Below are 17,783 nucleotides of genomic sequence, written 5' to 3'. Positions count from 1 at the left end.
ACCTGGCAACGCAAGCTAGCTGAAATATGATTGGTTAAAAACTCTACCATAATAAATAAGTTATTTATCGAGTGGCTTTCAATGTTATTTAAAATAACATTGAAAGCCACTCAACTAAGTGGAAATAATATGACGTAAAGAGTACAGAGAATAATTTTGTTTACATATTTATGAAAATAAAATAACATAAATTATAAAATAACATAAAATACATAAAAGTAAATTTACTTTTCTGAGAATGTTTAGGCCAGCAGAGAAGGCCTTGCTGGCCCTCAGGGTCCGCCACTGATCACCGGACATTTTGCTGCTCCGCAGCGTGTGGTAGTCCGGAGATGGCAGCAGGCAGGTGAGGCAAAAGTCCTCTTTACATTGACTGACTAAACGACGGGAGGCCTCCAAGCCTTAAATGTCAATGTGGCGTAGTAAAGTTGGCTCATCAAATAATCTGTTAAAATCCTGCTTGGTCTGAATTTAGGGTGGTGATCACAAAAAATAAGTCAAAGCATTTCATGAATGCGTGTGTTTGCTGTTGTTGGGGGGAAAACAATTGCTGGTTTTATTTACTGTGAGACGAAATTCGGTTTTAATGGGAAATTAAATCAAAAATGATACGTAGGAAAATAACACAGTTGCCCCACAATCTTACATTCTGACAAGATTATATTGTTTGTGATTTGTTGTATATAATATACAATGGTCCATTCACAATATTTAATTTATTGTGAATTAATTTAATTCGGTCACAGCCATTTTGTATTTGTAGACAAAATGTTACTGACACCCTAAAACATCGCTTTCTTCAGTCGTAGGCTCATTTTCCTGTGGTACATATCACCCAGGTTCCAACCATGGGAGCAATCATCAAGAGAGATGGGAGGGAAGAAAGCTACTGCAGAAAATGGACAACAGCAGCCCAGTGGAAATGGACACGGAAAAAAATTGCACTTCTCCAGGTAAGAGAATTAACATGATAGGTGTTGTTTCACCATTAAGAACCTGATATTGTCTAAAATAGCCTTCTACTGCTCTATTAAACATGCATTCTTAAACTTAAAATCACCTATATGTTGCTATTTTTAGAGGTGGATGGAACGAAATTCATTTGTGTCATAATTGATGTCACATGATGGAGTGACACAACTGTGTTAAAGATTACACAAAAAATTGTATTCTTACCTTGAACAAAGGACTTTTGTGGACTGAGGGAGAAGATGCTGGTATAATTAAATAAAATGGCCACCATAAATCCCCTCAGACTTCCAAGGTAATCTCTAAAAAACAAGCATCAAAGTTCAACATAATTTCTCCCCTTGCTTATTAAAACTGCTCTTTTTTTTATCTCTGTTAAATTTAAAGCACATACTGCATCTCTGGTGGTCTTTTGCACTTACCGGTACCGTGTTGAGAAATTCAAAACGGTTTTGATCCTACCTTGTTGCTTCTGTTCTTATCAAATAAAATTTCAATTAGGGATGTAATGTGAGGAATGAAAACATATTTTCACACTGCGCTTCATAGAGCGCAGCACAACCATCGACAAACTAATTTATTGTGACAAACTAATTTATTGTGACAAACTAATATATGTGCTGTGATGACACGACTTCATTTGAAAAATGATTGGGGAGTGGAGTTGATGTGAGGTAAAATGGCGCATCCAATAGGTGATTTCAGAGTGCAAACACTGTAAAATGTTGGCAGCATGAAGAAAATGGTGGAAGGAATGATAAATGTGCCATCCCAGTGTATCGAGCTTCGGGACTCAACAGAAATGACATGGTCCACTTCAGAGGAAAAAGCACCCAGGCTATTTCCTGCTAGGCTCCAAAGCAACCTCTTCCAAATATGCGCAAGAAACTTAAGTGCATTGTAGAAAGGACAAATTAATTAATTAATTAATTAATTAATTGGGACAGTGCACATTAATCAACGCAACAGTGTAAATGCGCCAGACTTAGCATAAATGTTAGCTTTCAGCCATAGTCCCAAGGCAGGTTTCTTAACATAAGCATAACATAAACAGTTTACATAAAATAACTAAATAATATAACACAACACATACATAACATAAAACACGGACAGTCATGCAGTCTTAGCCACTAGGCCTTTAGGTGGGCTCAGGTATTAAAAGGCAGCAAAGTCAAATGTGTGTGGTAAAACATGTCTTCCAATGAACATTGATCATTTCAGTGTGCAAGACTCTGACTGGACTACCTAGAGCTGATTATTACACTAATGGCACTTTTCCTTTCATGGAGGCACAGCGGTCGACTGGTTAGCACATCCGCCTCACAATGCAGAGGTGCAGGGTTTGATTCCGGCTTCAGCCTTCCTGTGTGTGGTTTGCATGTTCCCCCTGAGCCTGTGTGTTTTTTTTTTTGGGGTAATCCGGTGACCTCCCGCATTCCAAAAACATGCGTGGTAGGTTGATGAAACACGCTAAATTGGTGTGATTGTGAGTGTGAATGGTTGTTTGACTATGTGTGCCCTGCTATCTACTGGCAAGAAGCCTGAAATTGGCTACAACATGTCTGCGACCCTTGTGAGGATAAAGCGACTTGCATAATGATTGGGTGAATGGACAGATGAAAAAAAGCAAAGCAAAGAAATACCTGTAGTACAAAAAGAGCGCCATAGACGTGTGTGCGTGTACTTGCGAGTGCACGCTCCCACAGAAGCGAGCAAATTTGTTGACAGACAGGAAAGGGAAGTAGTGTAAGTTAATGTTGATGTATGTAAACACACATGATCATTTATCATGTGCCCCAGTAACTATTGTGTCCATTTTTTCTCATCGAACAATAAGTTGGTATAGGGATAGGCCTACATCAAGACATTTCCATGGAACCGAATATTTTAAAATATCATTCACCATAACTGCACTTGGCTGTATGTATTCCAACAAGTAGAATAAGATACAGTGCAGCGTCATAGCATTTGCTATCCGTCCATCCATTTTCCGAACCTCTTATCCTCACTATTAGCATTTAGCTAATCAATATTGCTTATGTCTACGTTGGCTCCGCCGACTGCGCCGTTTGCCAGACCCAAAAACAATGGAGGTTGCGCTGGTCGCACGCCATTTCATCCATAATGATGATTGTGCATTGAGTAGTCACGAGTACACATCTATTTGTACTGTAATCCAATGTTGATTAAGTCCACACAATTATAGAATCCAGGAGCGGAAGGTAAAAGTACAGTTAAAAAAGGGAAACGCACGGCTCCGACGTGTGCCAAAAGCACGCCGCCCCCCGCGGCGGTGCCACGGCCATCGGGCCGGGAGTTTTGCCAAAGGAAGCCTTGGCTCCGCTCTCTTTCAAGCAAATGGGACCCACGCTTCAATATTTTGGGAAAATACTGCTTCTAGAGTTTAGGAGACTTCGGCTGATCTACGTTAGTGTATTTTAATGCAGCTTTCAATATCAACCTAAAAGGGGCGTAATTTTTTTTCCAATATCAGGACTATAATTATCGGGTCCGATAAATATCGTGCATCCCTAGTGGCAGCATTACTGTTTTTTTTTTTTTTCTCAGTCGTAAAGGTTTGACCTTGAAGTAGATAAAGCTCAACAGTCATGTTGAGCTTTATTGATGCTGCCTGACTAATTGAATTGAAGTTTCATTCAACATTCTTAGGATAATGTTTGTTGCCCACCCTTGCCAGCCATTTTTGCAGGGCTGAAAAGGTTTCCCAAGCTTTATGTTCTGGAAGGATTCAATATGGTGGAAATGCTTATCGATTAACTTTCTAAAATTCCTGTTCTCTGTATGCTCAGTACATCAAAAAACAGGATTCAGAAAGGAGCAGCATGGAGGGTGGGGAAAAAGGTGTCTCCTTTCAACAAAACATCAAACGATGGCATCATACCAGTTTTTTGCTCCCTTATTTTCTTGTGTCTAGCCTGCTGCTAATTTTAGACAATCTTTAGTTCCTGGATCCCTGTACTGCGCTGTCATTTATTTTTTCATTTCAGGAAAAAACAAGAACAGGCGCATGTAGCAGATAGTACTGAAGAAATAAGATGGTTGAATTAAAGCACTGTACAGAAATTGAACACACCCATCCATCCATCCATCCATCCATTCATCCATTTTCCACCACTTATCCGGGGTCGGGTCATGGGGGCAGAAGCTTTAGGAGGGAATCCCAGACTTCCCTCTCCCCAGCCACTTTTTCTAGCTCTTCCCGAGGGATCCCGAGGAGTTCCCAGGCCAGCTGGGTGACATAGTCTCTCCAGCGTGTCCTGGGTCGTCCCCGGGGCCTCCTGCCAGTGGGACATGCCCGGAACACCTCACCAGGGAGGCGTCCAGGAGGCATCCAAATCAGATGCCCAAGCCACCTCATCTGGCTCCTCTCGATGTGGAGGAGAAGCGGCTCGACTCTGATGACCGAGCTTCTCACCTTATCTCTAAGGGAGAGAGTGTCCGGACACCCTGCGGAGGAAACTCATTTCGGCCGCTTGTATCCGGGATCTCGTTCTTTTGGTTACGACCCAAACCTCGTGACCATAGATGAGGGTTGGAACGTAGATCGGACGGTAAATTGAGAGCTTTGCCCTTTGGCTCAGCTCCTTCTTTACCACGACAGACCGATACAAAGTCCGCATCACAGCAGACGCTGCACCGATCCGCCTGTCGATCTCTCGCTCCCTCCTGCCCTCACGCGTGAACAAGACCCCAAGATACTTAAACTCCTCCTCAAGATGTCCTTCCTGACCAGGAGAGGGCACTCCACCCTTTACCGACTGAGGACCACTGTTTCACATTTGGAGGTGCTGATTATCATCCCAACCGCTTGACACTCGGCTGCGAAACGCTCCAGTGAGAGTTGCATGGCCCTGCTTGAAGGAGCCAACAGCACCACATCACCTGCAAAAAGCAGAGATATACATATGTTCTCTCCAGAGGTCTTTTACTGTGGACCTCTTGCTTGTTAAAGATTTGTTCTGCTCAGCACACCTCGGCTCTCGCGCAACACTCCATTGTAGGAGAACAGGCCGGGATGACTTAATCAGGGCTTCCCTATGAAAAATGTGTTGGATGTGTGCAGGCCTGTGGCTGCAAGTTGAACTGTTTGCAGGAGCTCCCCGTTAAGAATCTTGCTGATTGATTGGAGGGCGGTGGTTTAGAATGCACTAAACGTCTACAGCCAAAAATGTTAAGGCCGTAGAATCGCCTTAACATTCAGTTGCACCATCATTTGCTTGTATGAACATGTCAGGAATGCTGGTAAAAGTTGTATTGAATAAATTAGTTACTCTTAAACTGTCTTGATTTTTAGTTGGCGTGTTGCTTAATACTGCAGCTGCTTGCTGGTGTTATGTACTGGGATTTACCTTCTTGAGCAAGGCATTGGTCGTCTTGCCTGTGCGTTTATAGTTGTTGGAATACATCTCAGCAGCCCAGTTTCCAAAGGGAGGGGATCATACTCTGCTGCATTACATCAAAACATGTTGCTGTTCATGGTTTGTTCAATTTATTGTAGCTCCCCAATACCCATCAGCAAGGCCATGACAGTTCCACCACTTACACACACACACACACACACACACACAGACGCACACACATCAGTTTTGCCCACAGCTGCCTGATATTATCAGAACCAACTAAATGAGTTTATTTTGGGCTTATCTGGACATGATTCAAGTAATCCATGTCTTAGTCTTATTGTTACTATCGAACTGTTTGCGGGCTTTCTTGTGCATCATTTTATATCGAGGACACGGGCGCAAGGCAGTCTCCAAGTGCCCAACCACAGCGGCTAACATTGTCATCCCCAAGTGTAGGAGATCTTCAGTTCTTTCGACCATTTGAACATTTTTAAGGTCTCCCTATATCAAAACGTGAATGCAACCTAACATCAGCTTGTTTCTCAGGAAATGAGCTAGTTTCTCTGGTGGCATACTTGACGGTGATTGGCTCACATAAGTTTTGATATAAAACCTCTCACAGATGAAAAATTGTGCTTTAAAGAAATACATTTGTGGCCTGAATCAATATCGATGGGATACTTTTTCTTCCCTTCACTACAGCATTATTCCATGTACCGGTATTCTGGCACACTTAAGGATGACCTGAATATTATGCCCTATTTGACTAAAAATATTTCCCCTATTTATCATATACAGGCTGTCCATAAAGTCTCTTTACCATTTAAAAAAATTATTAAAAATGCAATTGATTAGATATTTTATTCAGATTTGTTCGATTGTATTGAGCGTTTATTAAAGTTTTCTTTGAACCTCTTTAACTACACTTCTACATGGGCACCATTAGTTGCACGAAGCACATCAAGATGGTACTCGATTTCTTGCCATGTTCACTGTAGCATAGCCTCATCAATTGTGGCACTGGCATCAGTAATCCTTTGCTTTAGGTCAGTAATGTCCCTTGTCTTTGTTTGATACACGATATCTTTAACATATCCCCATAGAAAGAAGTCCAGGGAGTGATATCTGGTGAACGTGGCGGCCAAGGAATTGGCCCATCCCTTCCAATCCACCGGTCTGGAAATGTTTGATTGAGGAACCCACGAACATGCAGCCCCCAATGTGGTGGTGCACCATCTTGCTGAAAAATGATGGTTGGTTGAAGGTCATTCAGTTGTGGTGCCACATATTCCATTAAAAGGTAAAGGTAAACATTTGCAGAAATTGATGTCTCATTGAAGAAAAATGGAAAATTATTCGATTGCATATGATACACACACAAATGCAGTGTGATAAAAAAAAAAACTTCAATAAACACTGAATACAATAGAACAAATCTGAATAAAATATCTAATCAATAGCATTTTTAATAAATTTTTGAAATGGTAAAGACATTTTATGGACACCCAGTACATTCAAATGTTGACTGCTGAGATTATTTTGGGAAAATTTTCCAACAACTTGTTTTCATTTCATTGGGTGAAAAAAATGGCACAATAGCTGAGTGGTGTGTGTTGACAACCTGTGTTGTGCATGGATACCAGAATTGCCAGCGGTATTCACATTCATTACTCAAGTAGATATTGGGATTGAAAAAGACTTTCGTAGGACTACAAGTTGAAGTATCAACTCCAGATTTTTCGTTCAATAAAAGTGGTCTAAATGTAATTCTCTTAAAACCACTTCAAGCACAAAAATAAAAGTAATGCAAAGAGAAAAAAATGGAAGCAAAAAGAGTCAAACATTTTCAACATGTTATTTGTGTTCTTTGATCATCTCAACACATTTTTTTTCTGATTGCGCTAGTGAAATAACAAATAATGAGATGATGGCCACAATGATTATGTTTTATTAAAATGTTACGTTGAAGGCTCGTTGTTTCAGCTGCATATATGCCCATTAAAAATGATCACATTTCTTAGGTGTACACGGCATATGCATTAAAGTGCCATGTGTATTACTGAGCATTTATGTGTGTTTCATGGAGCGGAAGATATGATAACTACCGGTAGTTGTAATAGTTGTCAGGTTGCAAAAAGTCCTCTTTCAAAATGTCATCACTAACCTTTCTTTATTGGAAGGTACCTGTGCGTCCAAACTTGGAATGTGTGAGGGCCACAGAAGGAAGATGACAACATTGGCCAAAAGTAATTAGTGTGACTTACAAATAATGCAAAGAGCAATAATATAACTTCATAACATATAACTAATAACAATAGCAGATATCTATAGTAGGGATAGGAGCACCCCGTCACCTGATAACAAGATAAGCTTTCCACTGTAGTAACCACTGTCCCTGAAAGGGTTTTGAAAAATCGATTAAATTACTGGTATCAAACCCAAGGCCCGGGGGCCATATCTGGCCCACCACCTTATATTATGAGGCCCGCGAAAGCAAATCATGTCTGTCAACTTCCATGATCCTTGCTCAAATTTGTACCAGAATGTCAAATTGAGATGTGAAATAAATAACTTTTTCAATAATTTTGTTACCCTGTTTACACTCACTTGAACAATAAGTGGACAAACAACAAACAAGTAGTTGACTGATTTCAAAACTAGTTATCCATCAATTTATTGTGTACAAGTAATAATATGATGTGATGGTTAAACATTTATTCGGTTTCACTGTCGTAATGGCCCTCGAAGGGAAGCCGTAACCCCAAAGTGGCCCGCGACAAAAAATGAGTTTGACACCCCGGATTAAATGAATACTGTACAATCGATTTTCCTTTTCATAGCCTGATATTAATTCATAAAACCTTAAATTGATCCTATTGATAATGTATCTTTGCGACAGATTCATGTGCCTTCTCTTTTCATGCAAGATCGTGGCACTCGGCTAGAGTAGCATATTCAAACAACATGGCAGAAGCACTGAAATCTGCGCGAACAAGCTTGAAGGCAGAAGTCTGGAAGTTTTGGGATTTGGGAAAAAAAACATCAAGACGGCAATGAACTGAAACTTTTAAAAACTTTTACACAGCTTTTCCTAAATGTCTTATCCATACACAACGACACACAGATTTGTCCTTCTGCTGGCACTGACAGGCTCAATGCCACAAATATTTACTTTTGAGAGATATAAGTGCTTTTGAGAAAGAAATGGCTTTTGCGGGGCAACTATGGTGTTTTGCTGTTCATATCGAGTGTTTTGAGAAAGGGTGGCCCGGTGATCCAGTGGTTAGCGCGTTGACCTCACACTGCAGAGGTTGTGGGTTCGATCCCGGCTCTGGCCTCCCTGTGTGGAGTTTGCATGTTCTCCCCAAACCTGCGTGGGTTTACTCCGGGTACTCCGGTTTCCTCTCACATTTGAAAAACATGCACGGCAGGCTGATTGAACACTCTAAATTGTCCCAAGGCGTGAGTGTGGGCACGGATGGTTGTTCGTCTCTGTGTGCCCTGCGATTGGTTGGCAACCGGTTCAGGGTATCTCCTGCCTATTGCCCGAAGACAGCTGGGATAGGCTCCAGAACCCGCCACAACCCTTGTGATGATGAAGCAGATCGGAAATGAATGAATGAATGTTGTGAGAAATGCACTCACTGTTTTGCTAATATCGATTCTGATAGGAGAAATGAGCCAAACTGACTGCAAAACTGCAAATAAACCACAAGACGAGGTGTACTAACCAAATAGGTATCTTTTTCCCCAGACTTTCTTTGTATTCATAAAGAATGAATGAAGAAAAAAGTACACACAAAAATACATTATAGGTCACAACACTGTCGAGAGTTGTGAAGATTTAAGGACGTCTGTCTTCAACCCCCTCAGAATGCATGTCTTCTCAGCAAGCTAAGAAGATCATATGAGTGTGCGTGTGAGCACCTATTTTTATATGTGTGCTGTTTGTTTGGGTATGGCGTGTGCGTGTAACGGACTGTGCAAAGACAGGAGGTGGGGCGTGGTGGGTGTGGGTTGGGGCAATACAAAAGTCCTTAAATGTCACATTACTCAGCACGGTAACTACACTGGCGACATGCGATGTGTCAGCCTGCATCATCATCGCCCACTGAGCATGTGCAGAACAGGGCCCCCAGCTCTCCACGTGCAGTCATATTATGCATGAGATGTACACAGGATGGACTTGTTCCAATTCCCTTGGGTTAACAATGCAACTTTTAGCAACTTTTGGGGTGTACTGAGCACCACCATCCCTTGAGTTGTTTTTGCTATTGTTCGTCTTCTTTGCTGCCGTTGGCCTGAAGTTATTAAAGCATTGGCAGCTTCATTTTAATGGATCAGGGCTAAACTCGACTTCTGGTTGTACGACTGCCAAGTTCTCTTGTGCCATTACTGCAACTGAAATTATTTTTAGGACTTGAGGTTAAACAAAAAAGAACACAAAATATGACAAATACTTTAGTGCCTTGAATTTTTGTCCGTTCTAAGTAGGTGGACAGTTTCCAAAAGATGGCAGTTGATAAAACTTGCAAATCTATACATGAAGGAATTCAGGATGAAAGTCAATGGAATGCATGCATGAATCTACAGTAGACAGTTTGGATGGGCAATGAAAGCTTGTTGCAATTGAAAATGATCAGCGTATGACTCAGGATCCATCACCCCTGCATTTTTTCAAGTTTCATGAACACTCCATTGCAGAAGTGTGAAATGGGAATTGGAAGTTCAGCATGCAATCGATGTTGTGGGGCAACAAGATTCGCTGTGTATACTGAGATCTGATCTGATTTCCTTGCACTTAAGCCTTTCAAGTCGCCACAGAAAAGCCGAAAAAATTCTGGCCTATTTAGTGTACCTCAAAGAGTTTGGCACTTGTAATTCTAACACTCAATTGTGCATATAATTTCTGGGAAAATATGGTTTAAAATTCAAACAAGAAACAAGAGCAAAATCATGGGAAGCAACTATATTTGCTAACCTCCCTCACTCCTTTGCCTCCCCAAAACTAACACTCATTCCTATTTAAGTGACCACTAGCAGCAATTATTTACTACATTTGAAAAATAGATTTAAAGAAAAATGTCATCAATTTGAAAGAGCTTCCACTGTAATTTCAGATTAGTTATTCATTGCGTTACCATGCTTGCTATGTAAATATAATTATTCCAAATTGGAAAACGGGATTTTAATATATATAAATTGATCCTTCACCATTTAGCGTTTCAAGTTTGGTGACTTCAGTGTTTTGTTTTGTTTTTTTCCATCCATTCATTTTCAACAGCGCTTATCCTGAAGAGAGTCGCGGGGAGTTGCTGGAGCCTATCCCAGCTGACTTCGGGCGGAAGGCAGACTACACCCAGAACTGGTCGCCAGTCAGTCGCAGGGCACATATAGAGACAAATGACCATTCCCCCATCCACATCCACACCGTCACTGAGTGGGAACCGATACTACGCTGCCCGCACACAAGTATTGCGTGTGTACCATGACACCTCGGGGACTTTTCCTCAGTATGAATAAAAATAAATAAATTGAAAAATACAGCCATATGGGCACCCATATTGCAGAAGACGCGCTGTTTCATGTTGACGTGGCGACAGAGGGTTTCCCTGCCGAAAAAGAGAGCTGACTACTTTGCGGTTTTTCACTTTTCGCGGGGGGGGGGGGGCAGATCCAATTAACTGCGAATAATGAGGGATTACTGTATATGTCAATTACAGGACATAATTTTAACCCATGTGCCCACCTTGAGCATTTTTGTGCTTTTTTTCCCCTCAATGTATGTATTTATTTATTTATTTGGACAATCGTTTTTTTTTTTTTTTTTTTAATTTCAGCTTGTGGCATTAATTTTTTTAATTTATTGCCTTTTACATGTTTTTTCGTCCTCTTGATACATTTTGCACACTTAGGACACATTGGTGTACATGCGCAAAACACACTTCGTATCCAAGTATTGTTACAATTCCAAAATTTCGACTTTGATGCTATTCCTGCAAGTAACTCGAAAACGTCACTGAAACAATACTCTAGCAAACATTTACAATATCAGAAAAGCAATGTAATAAGAACTAACATCTAAGCAACTTAAAATTCTTCTTGTATAAATTCAAAAAAATATTTAAAATGACTAATTACAATACTTTTTGAACATCCATCCATCCATCCATCCATCCATCCATCCATCCATCCATTTATCCTCACAAGGGTCGCGGGGGGTGCTGGAGCCCATCCCAGCTGTCTCCGGGCAGTAGGCGGGGGACACCCTGAATAGGTTGCCAGCCAATCGCAGGGCACACAGAGATGAACAAGCATTCACGCCCACACTCACACCTAGGGACAATTTCGAGTGTTCAATCAGCCTGCCATGCATGTTTTTGGAATGTGGGAGGAAACCGGAGTACCCGGAGAAAACCCACGCGGGCCCAGGGAGAACCTGCAAACTCCACACAGGGAGGCTGCAGCTGGAATTGAACCCGGTACCTCCGCACTGTGAGGTCGACGCGCCAACCACTGGACCACTCACTGGACTACTTTTTGAACATTGACACTTTAAATGCAAAACGACCAAAAGGTGTGGTCCTTATATTTATTTATTGAGTTATTTATTTATTTGAACCTACTACAATGGGCTGGCAAATCAGTTCAGGGTGTATAGCAAATGCAAAAAATGGCCTCCCTCTCAAGTAGTTATCACCAAATTTGTTTCACAATGTCATTGACAAATCCACCGCCAGTGCTTGTTCATTTTGCCAAACACCCAAAAATATTACGGGACATCAACAGTGAGAGTGGAGCAGGGCAAGATTTTGCATGCATGCAGTCTCTCTCTCCTGCTCTGCCATATACAGTACTGTCCGTGTTTATTTTGAAATATCCCCTCCTCAACCTCCCTAGGAGACATATGAAGCCTTGCCTTGTGTTATGTAAGACTTCCAGCTTCCTACTTTGAAAAGATGAAATCATCAAATGTGTTGAGAGGGAGAAGAAAAAGTGGCACTTATGATGTTTGTGAATTGCTGACTCATTGGGCAAGCCAATGCAATACACGGAGCTTTTTATGATGCAGCCAAAAGGAGACCTTATCGTTAGGCGAAGTAGCATCACTGCCAGCCATGCTGCCAGAAAAAAGAAAGCAGCATTTAGAGGAAAATTCCAAGTACCTGATTTACTAAAGATTCGTGTGTGCAAAAATGAGTTCACACTTGATTGCTCACACTAGCAGGTGTGGAGGCTGATCTATTAACTGAGCACTTACAATGTGATTTACCAAAGAGTTTTCATCTTTGAATGTGGCAGCTGAAAGGAAGGTGCAAACCGATACACAGATGAGTGAACTTTTCTGCTTGTGTAACACATTTTTTAAATTGAATTGACAAGGATTATTGCAACATTTTGCTGGCTGAGCAATGCAATTGTGGAGCTTCTGAATAATCTCAGGGCTGATTTCAATGTCACAAGGAGTCATGCCGCATGATAAAACATACGGGAGAATATGCAAACTCCACAAAGGAAGGCCGGGGCCGGATTCAATCCCTCCACCTCTGCACTGTGAGGCAGCTGTTGCTAACCATTCTTCCACCGTGCCTCTCTGGTTTATGTCCGTCGCTCAATTTTTCATGTAATGTCTCAAAAGAAACCAGAGCAGAATGTGAATGTTAGATTTGCACCCTTGTCAAGCAAAATGAAGGAGATGTAAAAGAATGACAGTTTATGTGCTTTTGTGGTATTTTGTCATATATGTTGTTATTTGTACATAGTTTTCACTATGTTTAATAATTTCAAAAGTTACCTGATGCTACCAAACTAAAAATGTCTCCATTGTGCATTGAACCAAGGGGATAGCTACATACTTAAAAAGGTGCCGATATCCCTGACACAAAATAGACAATGAAAGGCTCCATACTCTTGTGTCAATGTTGGAAAGCAGGTGGAATAGCTTCACAAATTGGAGGACTGGATTCAGAATCATTATCAAAATGAATGTTCCTGCTGGTAAAAAAACCCAAAACAAAACCATCCATCATTAGGTAAGGCCAAATGGTCTGTGACAGTTACGGTAGGTGTAGTGTGAATGCTAATTGCATCTCTTTTCAACCTTCTTTTTACATAGCTATAAGAGACCAAATGTACGACAACAGTACACTTTGTACATATGGCACTGAAATGGTGGACACTGATGTGCTTTGTCGTGTCCTGGAATCGCAGTGTCAGTGAGCTACCTGGTGATGTTCTTATTCTTGCAATGCTGTGACGCAGCAGAAAAGCCTCTGAGGAAGTTAGGGGGAAGGAAGAGGAGCTGAGACGCAAACGGTAGAATACATCAGCTCGCGTGACAAGTTTGTATTTCTGAACATATTCAACAGAGCGGAACAGCAAAGCAAAGGTGCCACAGAGCACCGGCAGTGGGAAAACATGCCAAACTAAGTCATGCTACATTTCTAGTCAGAGCCTCTTAGTGCCAAGCGGTCGGTGGCTTCTTCAAAATTCCTGAGCAAATTAAGACTGGCATGAGATGATGCAGTAAGGCAGGCAAATAAGTGGGCAGCAGGCAGCTTGAATGTCACAATTAGGCAGAATTTGTCCCTCAAGCAAGCTGAGGCCTCATTGTTGATTACTTGATGGACTAACTGTGATGTCGTGACGAACAACAGAAATTTAAGGTGATTGCAGATGAGGAAATAAAAAGATTTATCACTTGTCTTTATGTCTACAGTATGTTGCACGTCTTCAGTCATTTCATAGGTTGGGCCAGTATCGCCCTCCATCCATCCATCGTCCACCCTGTTTCTCCTCACAAGGTTCGCAGGTGTGCTGGAGCCTACCTTGGCTTACATAATAGGCAACATTCACATTGCAGGGCGTGATAAGATAAGAAAACCTTTATTTGTCTCAAAATGGAGAAATTCCCATTGATGACCAATTCGGATTTTTGTTATATCCGACATTTTTAGTGCAAGGTGCATGCATATTGACATTTAAAGTGATACAAAAGTAACTCACAATTTTTAAAGTACCGTATTTTCAGCACGAAAAGACGCACTGGATTATGAAGTGCACCTTCAATGAATGGCTATTTTGTAAATTTTTTTCATATATTAGACGCCTTGCACTAAAAGGCGCAATTTACAATGCGTCCACTAGATGGTGCTAGGCTCCTTCCATTCAACTTGAGAGGCGTTCATGACTTCCTCTGAAAAATGTAAATAAACTATTACTGTACTTAAATGAAACTACGAAAATTGAAAATAATGCATCAAAACAGAAGATCAAGCGAGGAAATCACAAAATAAATTCTATATCCCCCCTACAGAATTTATTTTGTGATTTACTCGCTTGATTTTCTTCGTGGTTTCATTGAAGAGTTAATTTACGTTTTTCTTAGGCGGCCGTGAACGCCTCTCCAGTGGAACGGAAGAAAGCATGGAGACGGACAAAGACGTACAGTACCTGGAATTGCTGAGACTGTGAAAACCATTAATAAAGTCTGCGTTTAAAAAAACAATAAAACTACAACCACAGCTCTCATTTTTTCAACAAACTCAGGTGTGTCTTTGTCCGTCTCCTTCCCTTCTTACGGTCAACTTGAGAGGCGTTCATGACCGCCTCCGAAAAACCCATTGGCATTTCCTTTATCGTAGCTCCAAGAGTACAATCAGATAAGATAAAATAAGAAAACCTTAAATAGTCTCACAATGGAGAAATTTCCACTTCACAGCAGCAAAGTTATGAAAGGAAGAAGTAGAAGAACAAAATAAATAGGAGCTGCTGGAAAGCCAGCCACTCTCGCTGCGCCATCTTGAAGTCAACAACAAGATGTCAGTCGTAGTTATTTATTCCTTTGTTGTGTATTCACAAATGATGAAATCACAATATAAATTCTGTAGGGGGGGTATAGAATTTATTTTGTGATATCCTCGCTTGCTTTTCAGTTTTGATGTATTATTTTAAATTTTTGTAGTTTCATTGAAGTAATCGTTAGTATACGTTTTTCGGTGGCGGTCTTGAACGCCTCTCGAGTCGAACGTAAGAAAGCACGGAGATAGAAAGACTTACCTGTATTTTTTGAGACGGTTTTAAAAAAATTAACACCACAGCTCTCCTTTTTTCAGAGCTGCAACACATACTTATTTAATAAAGCGGCGACACAGTTCACTGAACCAACAGCAAGTTAAAACATTGGAAGCTTGTCTCCAGGAAGGAGCCATCTTGGAGTCGACGTATTACTGTAATGACCATACAAAAGACGCACCGGATTTTAAGGCGCTCAGTGAGCTTTTAAGAAAATTGAAGACTTTTGGTGCGCCCTATAGTGCGGAAAATACGGTACTGTACCTTTAAGTTATTTTTAGGGCCCGAGCAGCGATTCCTGCAATGTCACGATTGTTTTTGTCAGAATTCTTCATGTGAAAAGGGAACTGTAGGTGCAGTCAAGGAGCAACACGGAGCAAGTATAACGCATCAGGCAATTTGAAAAAAAAACAAAAATCTGCCGGTCCTGTCATTCATCGAGCTATCTATTCTCTGAACTTTGTTTTTCCTATCAACTTTTCTCTGATCATACTCTGCATATTTTACACATTGTTTTGGGACTATTATTAGCTCTATGCAAAATGTTTCCACTTTGCCTCTTCTTTTGCTCTCCATCCGTCTTTCGATACCCGAAATATCTCGCTCACTGTTATACAACTCTTTACGGCCGTGTCCTAATTATCTGGTGGCTTATCAAGGAAGCACTTCCATTCATATTGGGCTGAGTTAGCCAACCACATGGAGTTAAGATACGTTTGACCACTCTGCCCCCCATTACAAAGTTTTTTGTGATGTGTAGTACATTCCTGAACTCAAATGAAGACAAAAAAAAAGAGACGCCACACCTCCCCTTTAACTCCTGTGGAATGTTTCTTTTGCAGCTCTGCACGAGTTCCCCACAGACCTGTTCACAAACAAAGAGAGAACAGAAGGAGCAGTGACCTTGCATGTCTTGTGTGTAAGTTAACCGTACACCTTTATAATTCAAGAGTGGGCTTTTATCAATTTATGAGCTCAGTAATTTTACATTTTAAACCAGCGAGGTATCATGCTCAATTTTTGGAGACCAAATGGATGGGCATTTGACTAAACTTAAATTTTAACAAAATTTTAAATTGATTATTATATAATAATAATTATTATATTTTAAATATTTTTACATTGATTTCAGATGGCAGAAAATACCAGGGATTTAGTTTATATTATATTACTGTAGTTTGAACTAGCATAACATATAATCCTACTGAAAAAAAAAAAGTGTTTTATTTGTAGACAGCAAAATACAGTGTGACACACACCCACGCGCGCGCGCGCACACACACACACACACACACACACACACACACACACACACACACACACACACAGGCAGTATGGTGGGTGACTGATTTGCACGTCCGCCTCACAGTGCAGAAGTGCAACATTTGGTTCCAGCACCGGCCTTCCTGTTTGGAGTTTGCATGTTCTCCCCCATGCCTGGGTGGGTTTTCTCCAGGGACTCCATTTTCCTCCCGCATTCCCAAAACATGCAAAGCAGGTTAATAGAACACTCTAAATTGTCGCTAGATGTGATTGTGAGCATGAATGGTTGTTTGTCTATGTCTGCCCAAAGACTGCTGGAATAGGCTCCAGCACACCTGCGATGGATGGATGAATTGCAACACGTTTTAGTGTTTATGGTCAGCACAAAAGCTCAAAGTATTAACTTGTGTGTGTGTGTGTGTGTGTGTGTGTGAGATTTGATCTGTGATAATGCATGTTGTCTCCTGATGTCTGAGTAGTTGACACCAGCTTCTTTCTTCCTTGAAGCATATCGTCACTCCTCTTGACAAGGCTCACGCAGAAAGAGCAGCATTTAATCCACTAAAAGTCAAACATCATCACTGGGATGTCATTTTATTCCCACACGTAATAATCACAGTCATTAAAAAAAAAAAAAAAAAGACTAACCCTGCCGTGCTTAATGTGTCTGATTAAGGGGAACAATACTTTTGGGAAAGAAGGGCGGCCTGGTGTACATTTTCAGGTTTAAGCCTAATTACCGTATTTTCACGACCATTCGGCGCACCGTATTGTTGGGCGCAGTCTCAGTAACGGGTGCTATTTCTGTATTTGACACATACACAAAACGCACTGTATTATTGGGCGCAGCCAGGCATGGTAAAACATGTGCCAGCTTAAACATACGGCATGCATGCACGCACGCTAAAAACACGTTAGCTTGAAGCATACGGTAGCATGCATGCACGCTAAAACATACCAGGTATGTTAGCTTAAAGCATACGGTAGCAGCTAAGACATACGGACACACGCTAAAAACACGTTTTTAAAAAGGCAATGGAAGCAAAACTGAGTTCGTTTGTACTTTATTTAGCCATTTTACAATGTACTCACGCGACTGGTACCTGCTAGGGG

At 41.1% G+C, this 17,783-nt stretch overlaps 1 protein-coding gene across 5 annotated transcripts in view; it reads left to right on the top strand.

Annotated features, from left to right (window-relative positions):
• The window catches only part of LOC109521743 (D-tyrosyl-tRNA(Tyr) deacylase 1-like), a 65,795-nt gene that overhangs the window by 23,300 nt on the left and 24,712 nt on the right, over positions 1 to 17,783 (top strand). For 4 of the 5 annotated variants that reach the window (XM_019879785.1, XM_019879786.1, XM_019879788.1 and 1 more), the window contains 2 exons: positions 840 to 953; positions 16,250 to 16,326. In XM_019879785.1, the coding sequence (XP_019735344.1) occupies positions 840 to 953; positions 16,250 to 16,326 (191 nt within the window). Of the gene's footprint in view, positions 1 to 839; positions 954 to 16,249; positions 16,327 to 17,783 lie in introns of those variants that run through there. The other variant, XM_019879790.1, reaches the window with a different exon arrangement.

This window comes from Hippocampus comes, unplaced genomic scaffold (genome assembly GCF_001891065.2).
Source record: "Hippocampus comes isolate QL1 unplaced genomic scaffold, H_comes_QL1_v1.1 scaffold158, whole genome shotgun sequence".
NCBI classification, from domain to species: domain Eukaryota; kingdom Metazoa; phylum Chordata; class Actinopteri; order Syngnathiformes; family Syngnathidae; genus Hippocampus; species Hippocampus comes.
The sequence above is the reverse complement of the archived record's forward strand: the minus strand, read 5'-3'. Positions and strand labels throughout refer to the sequence as shown.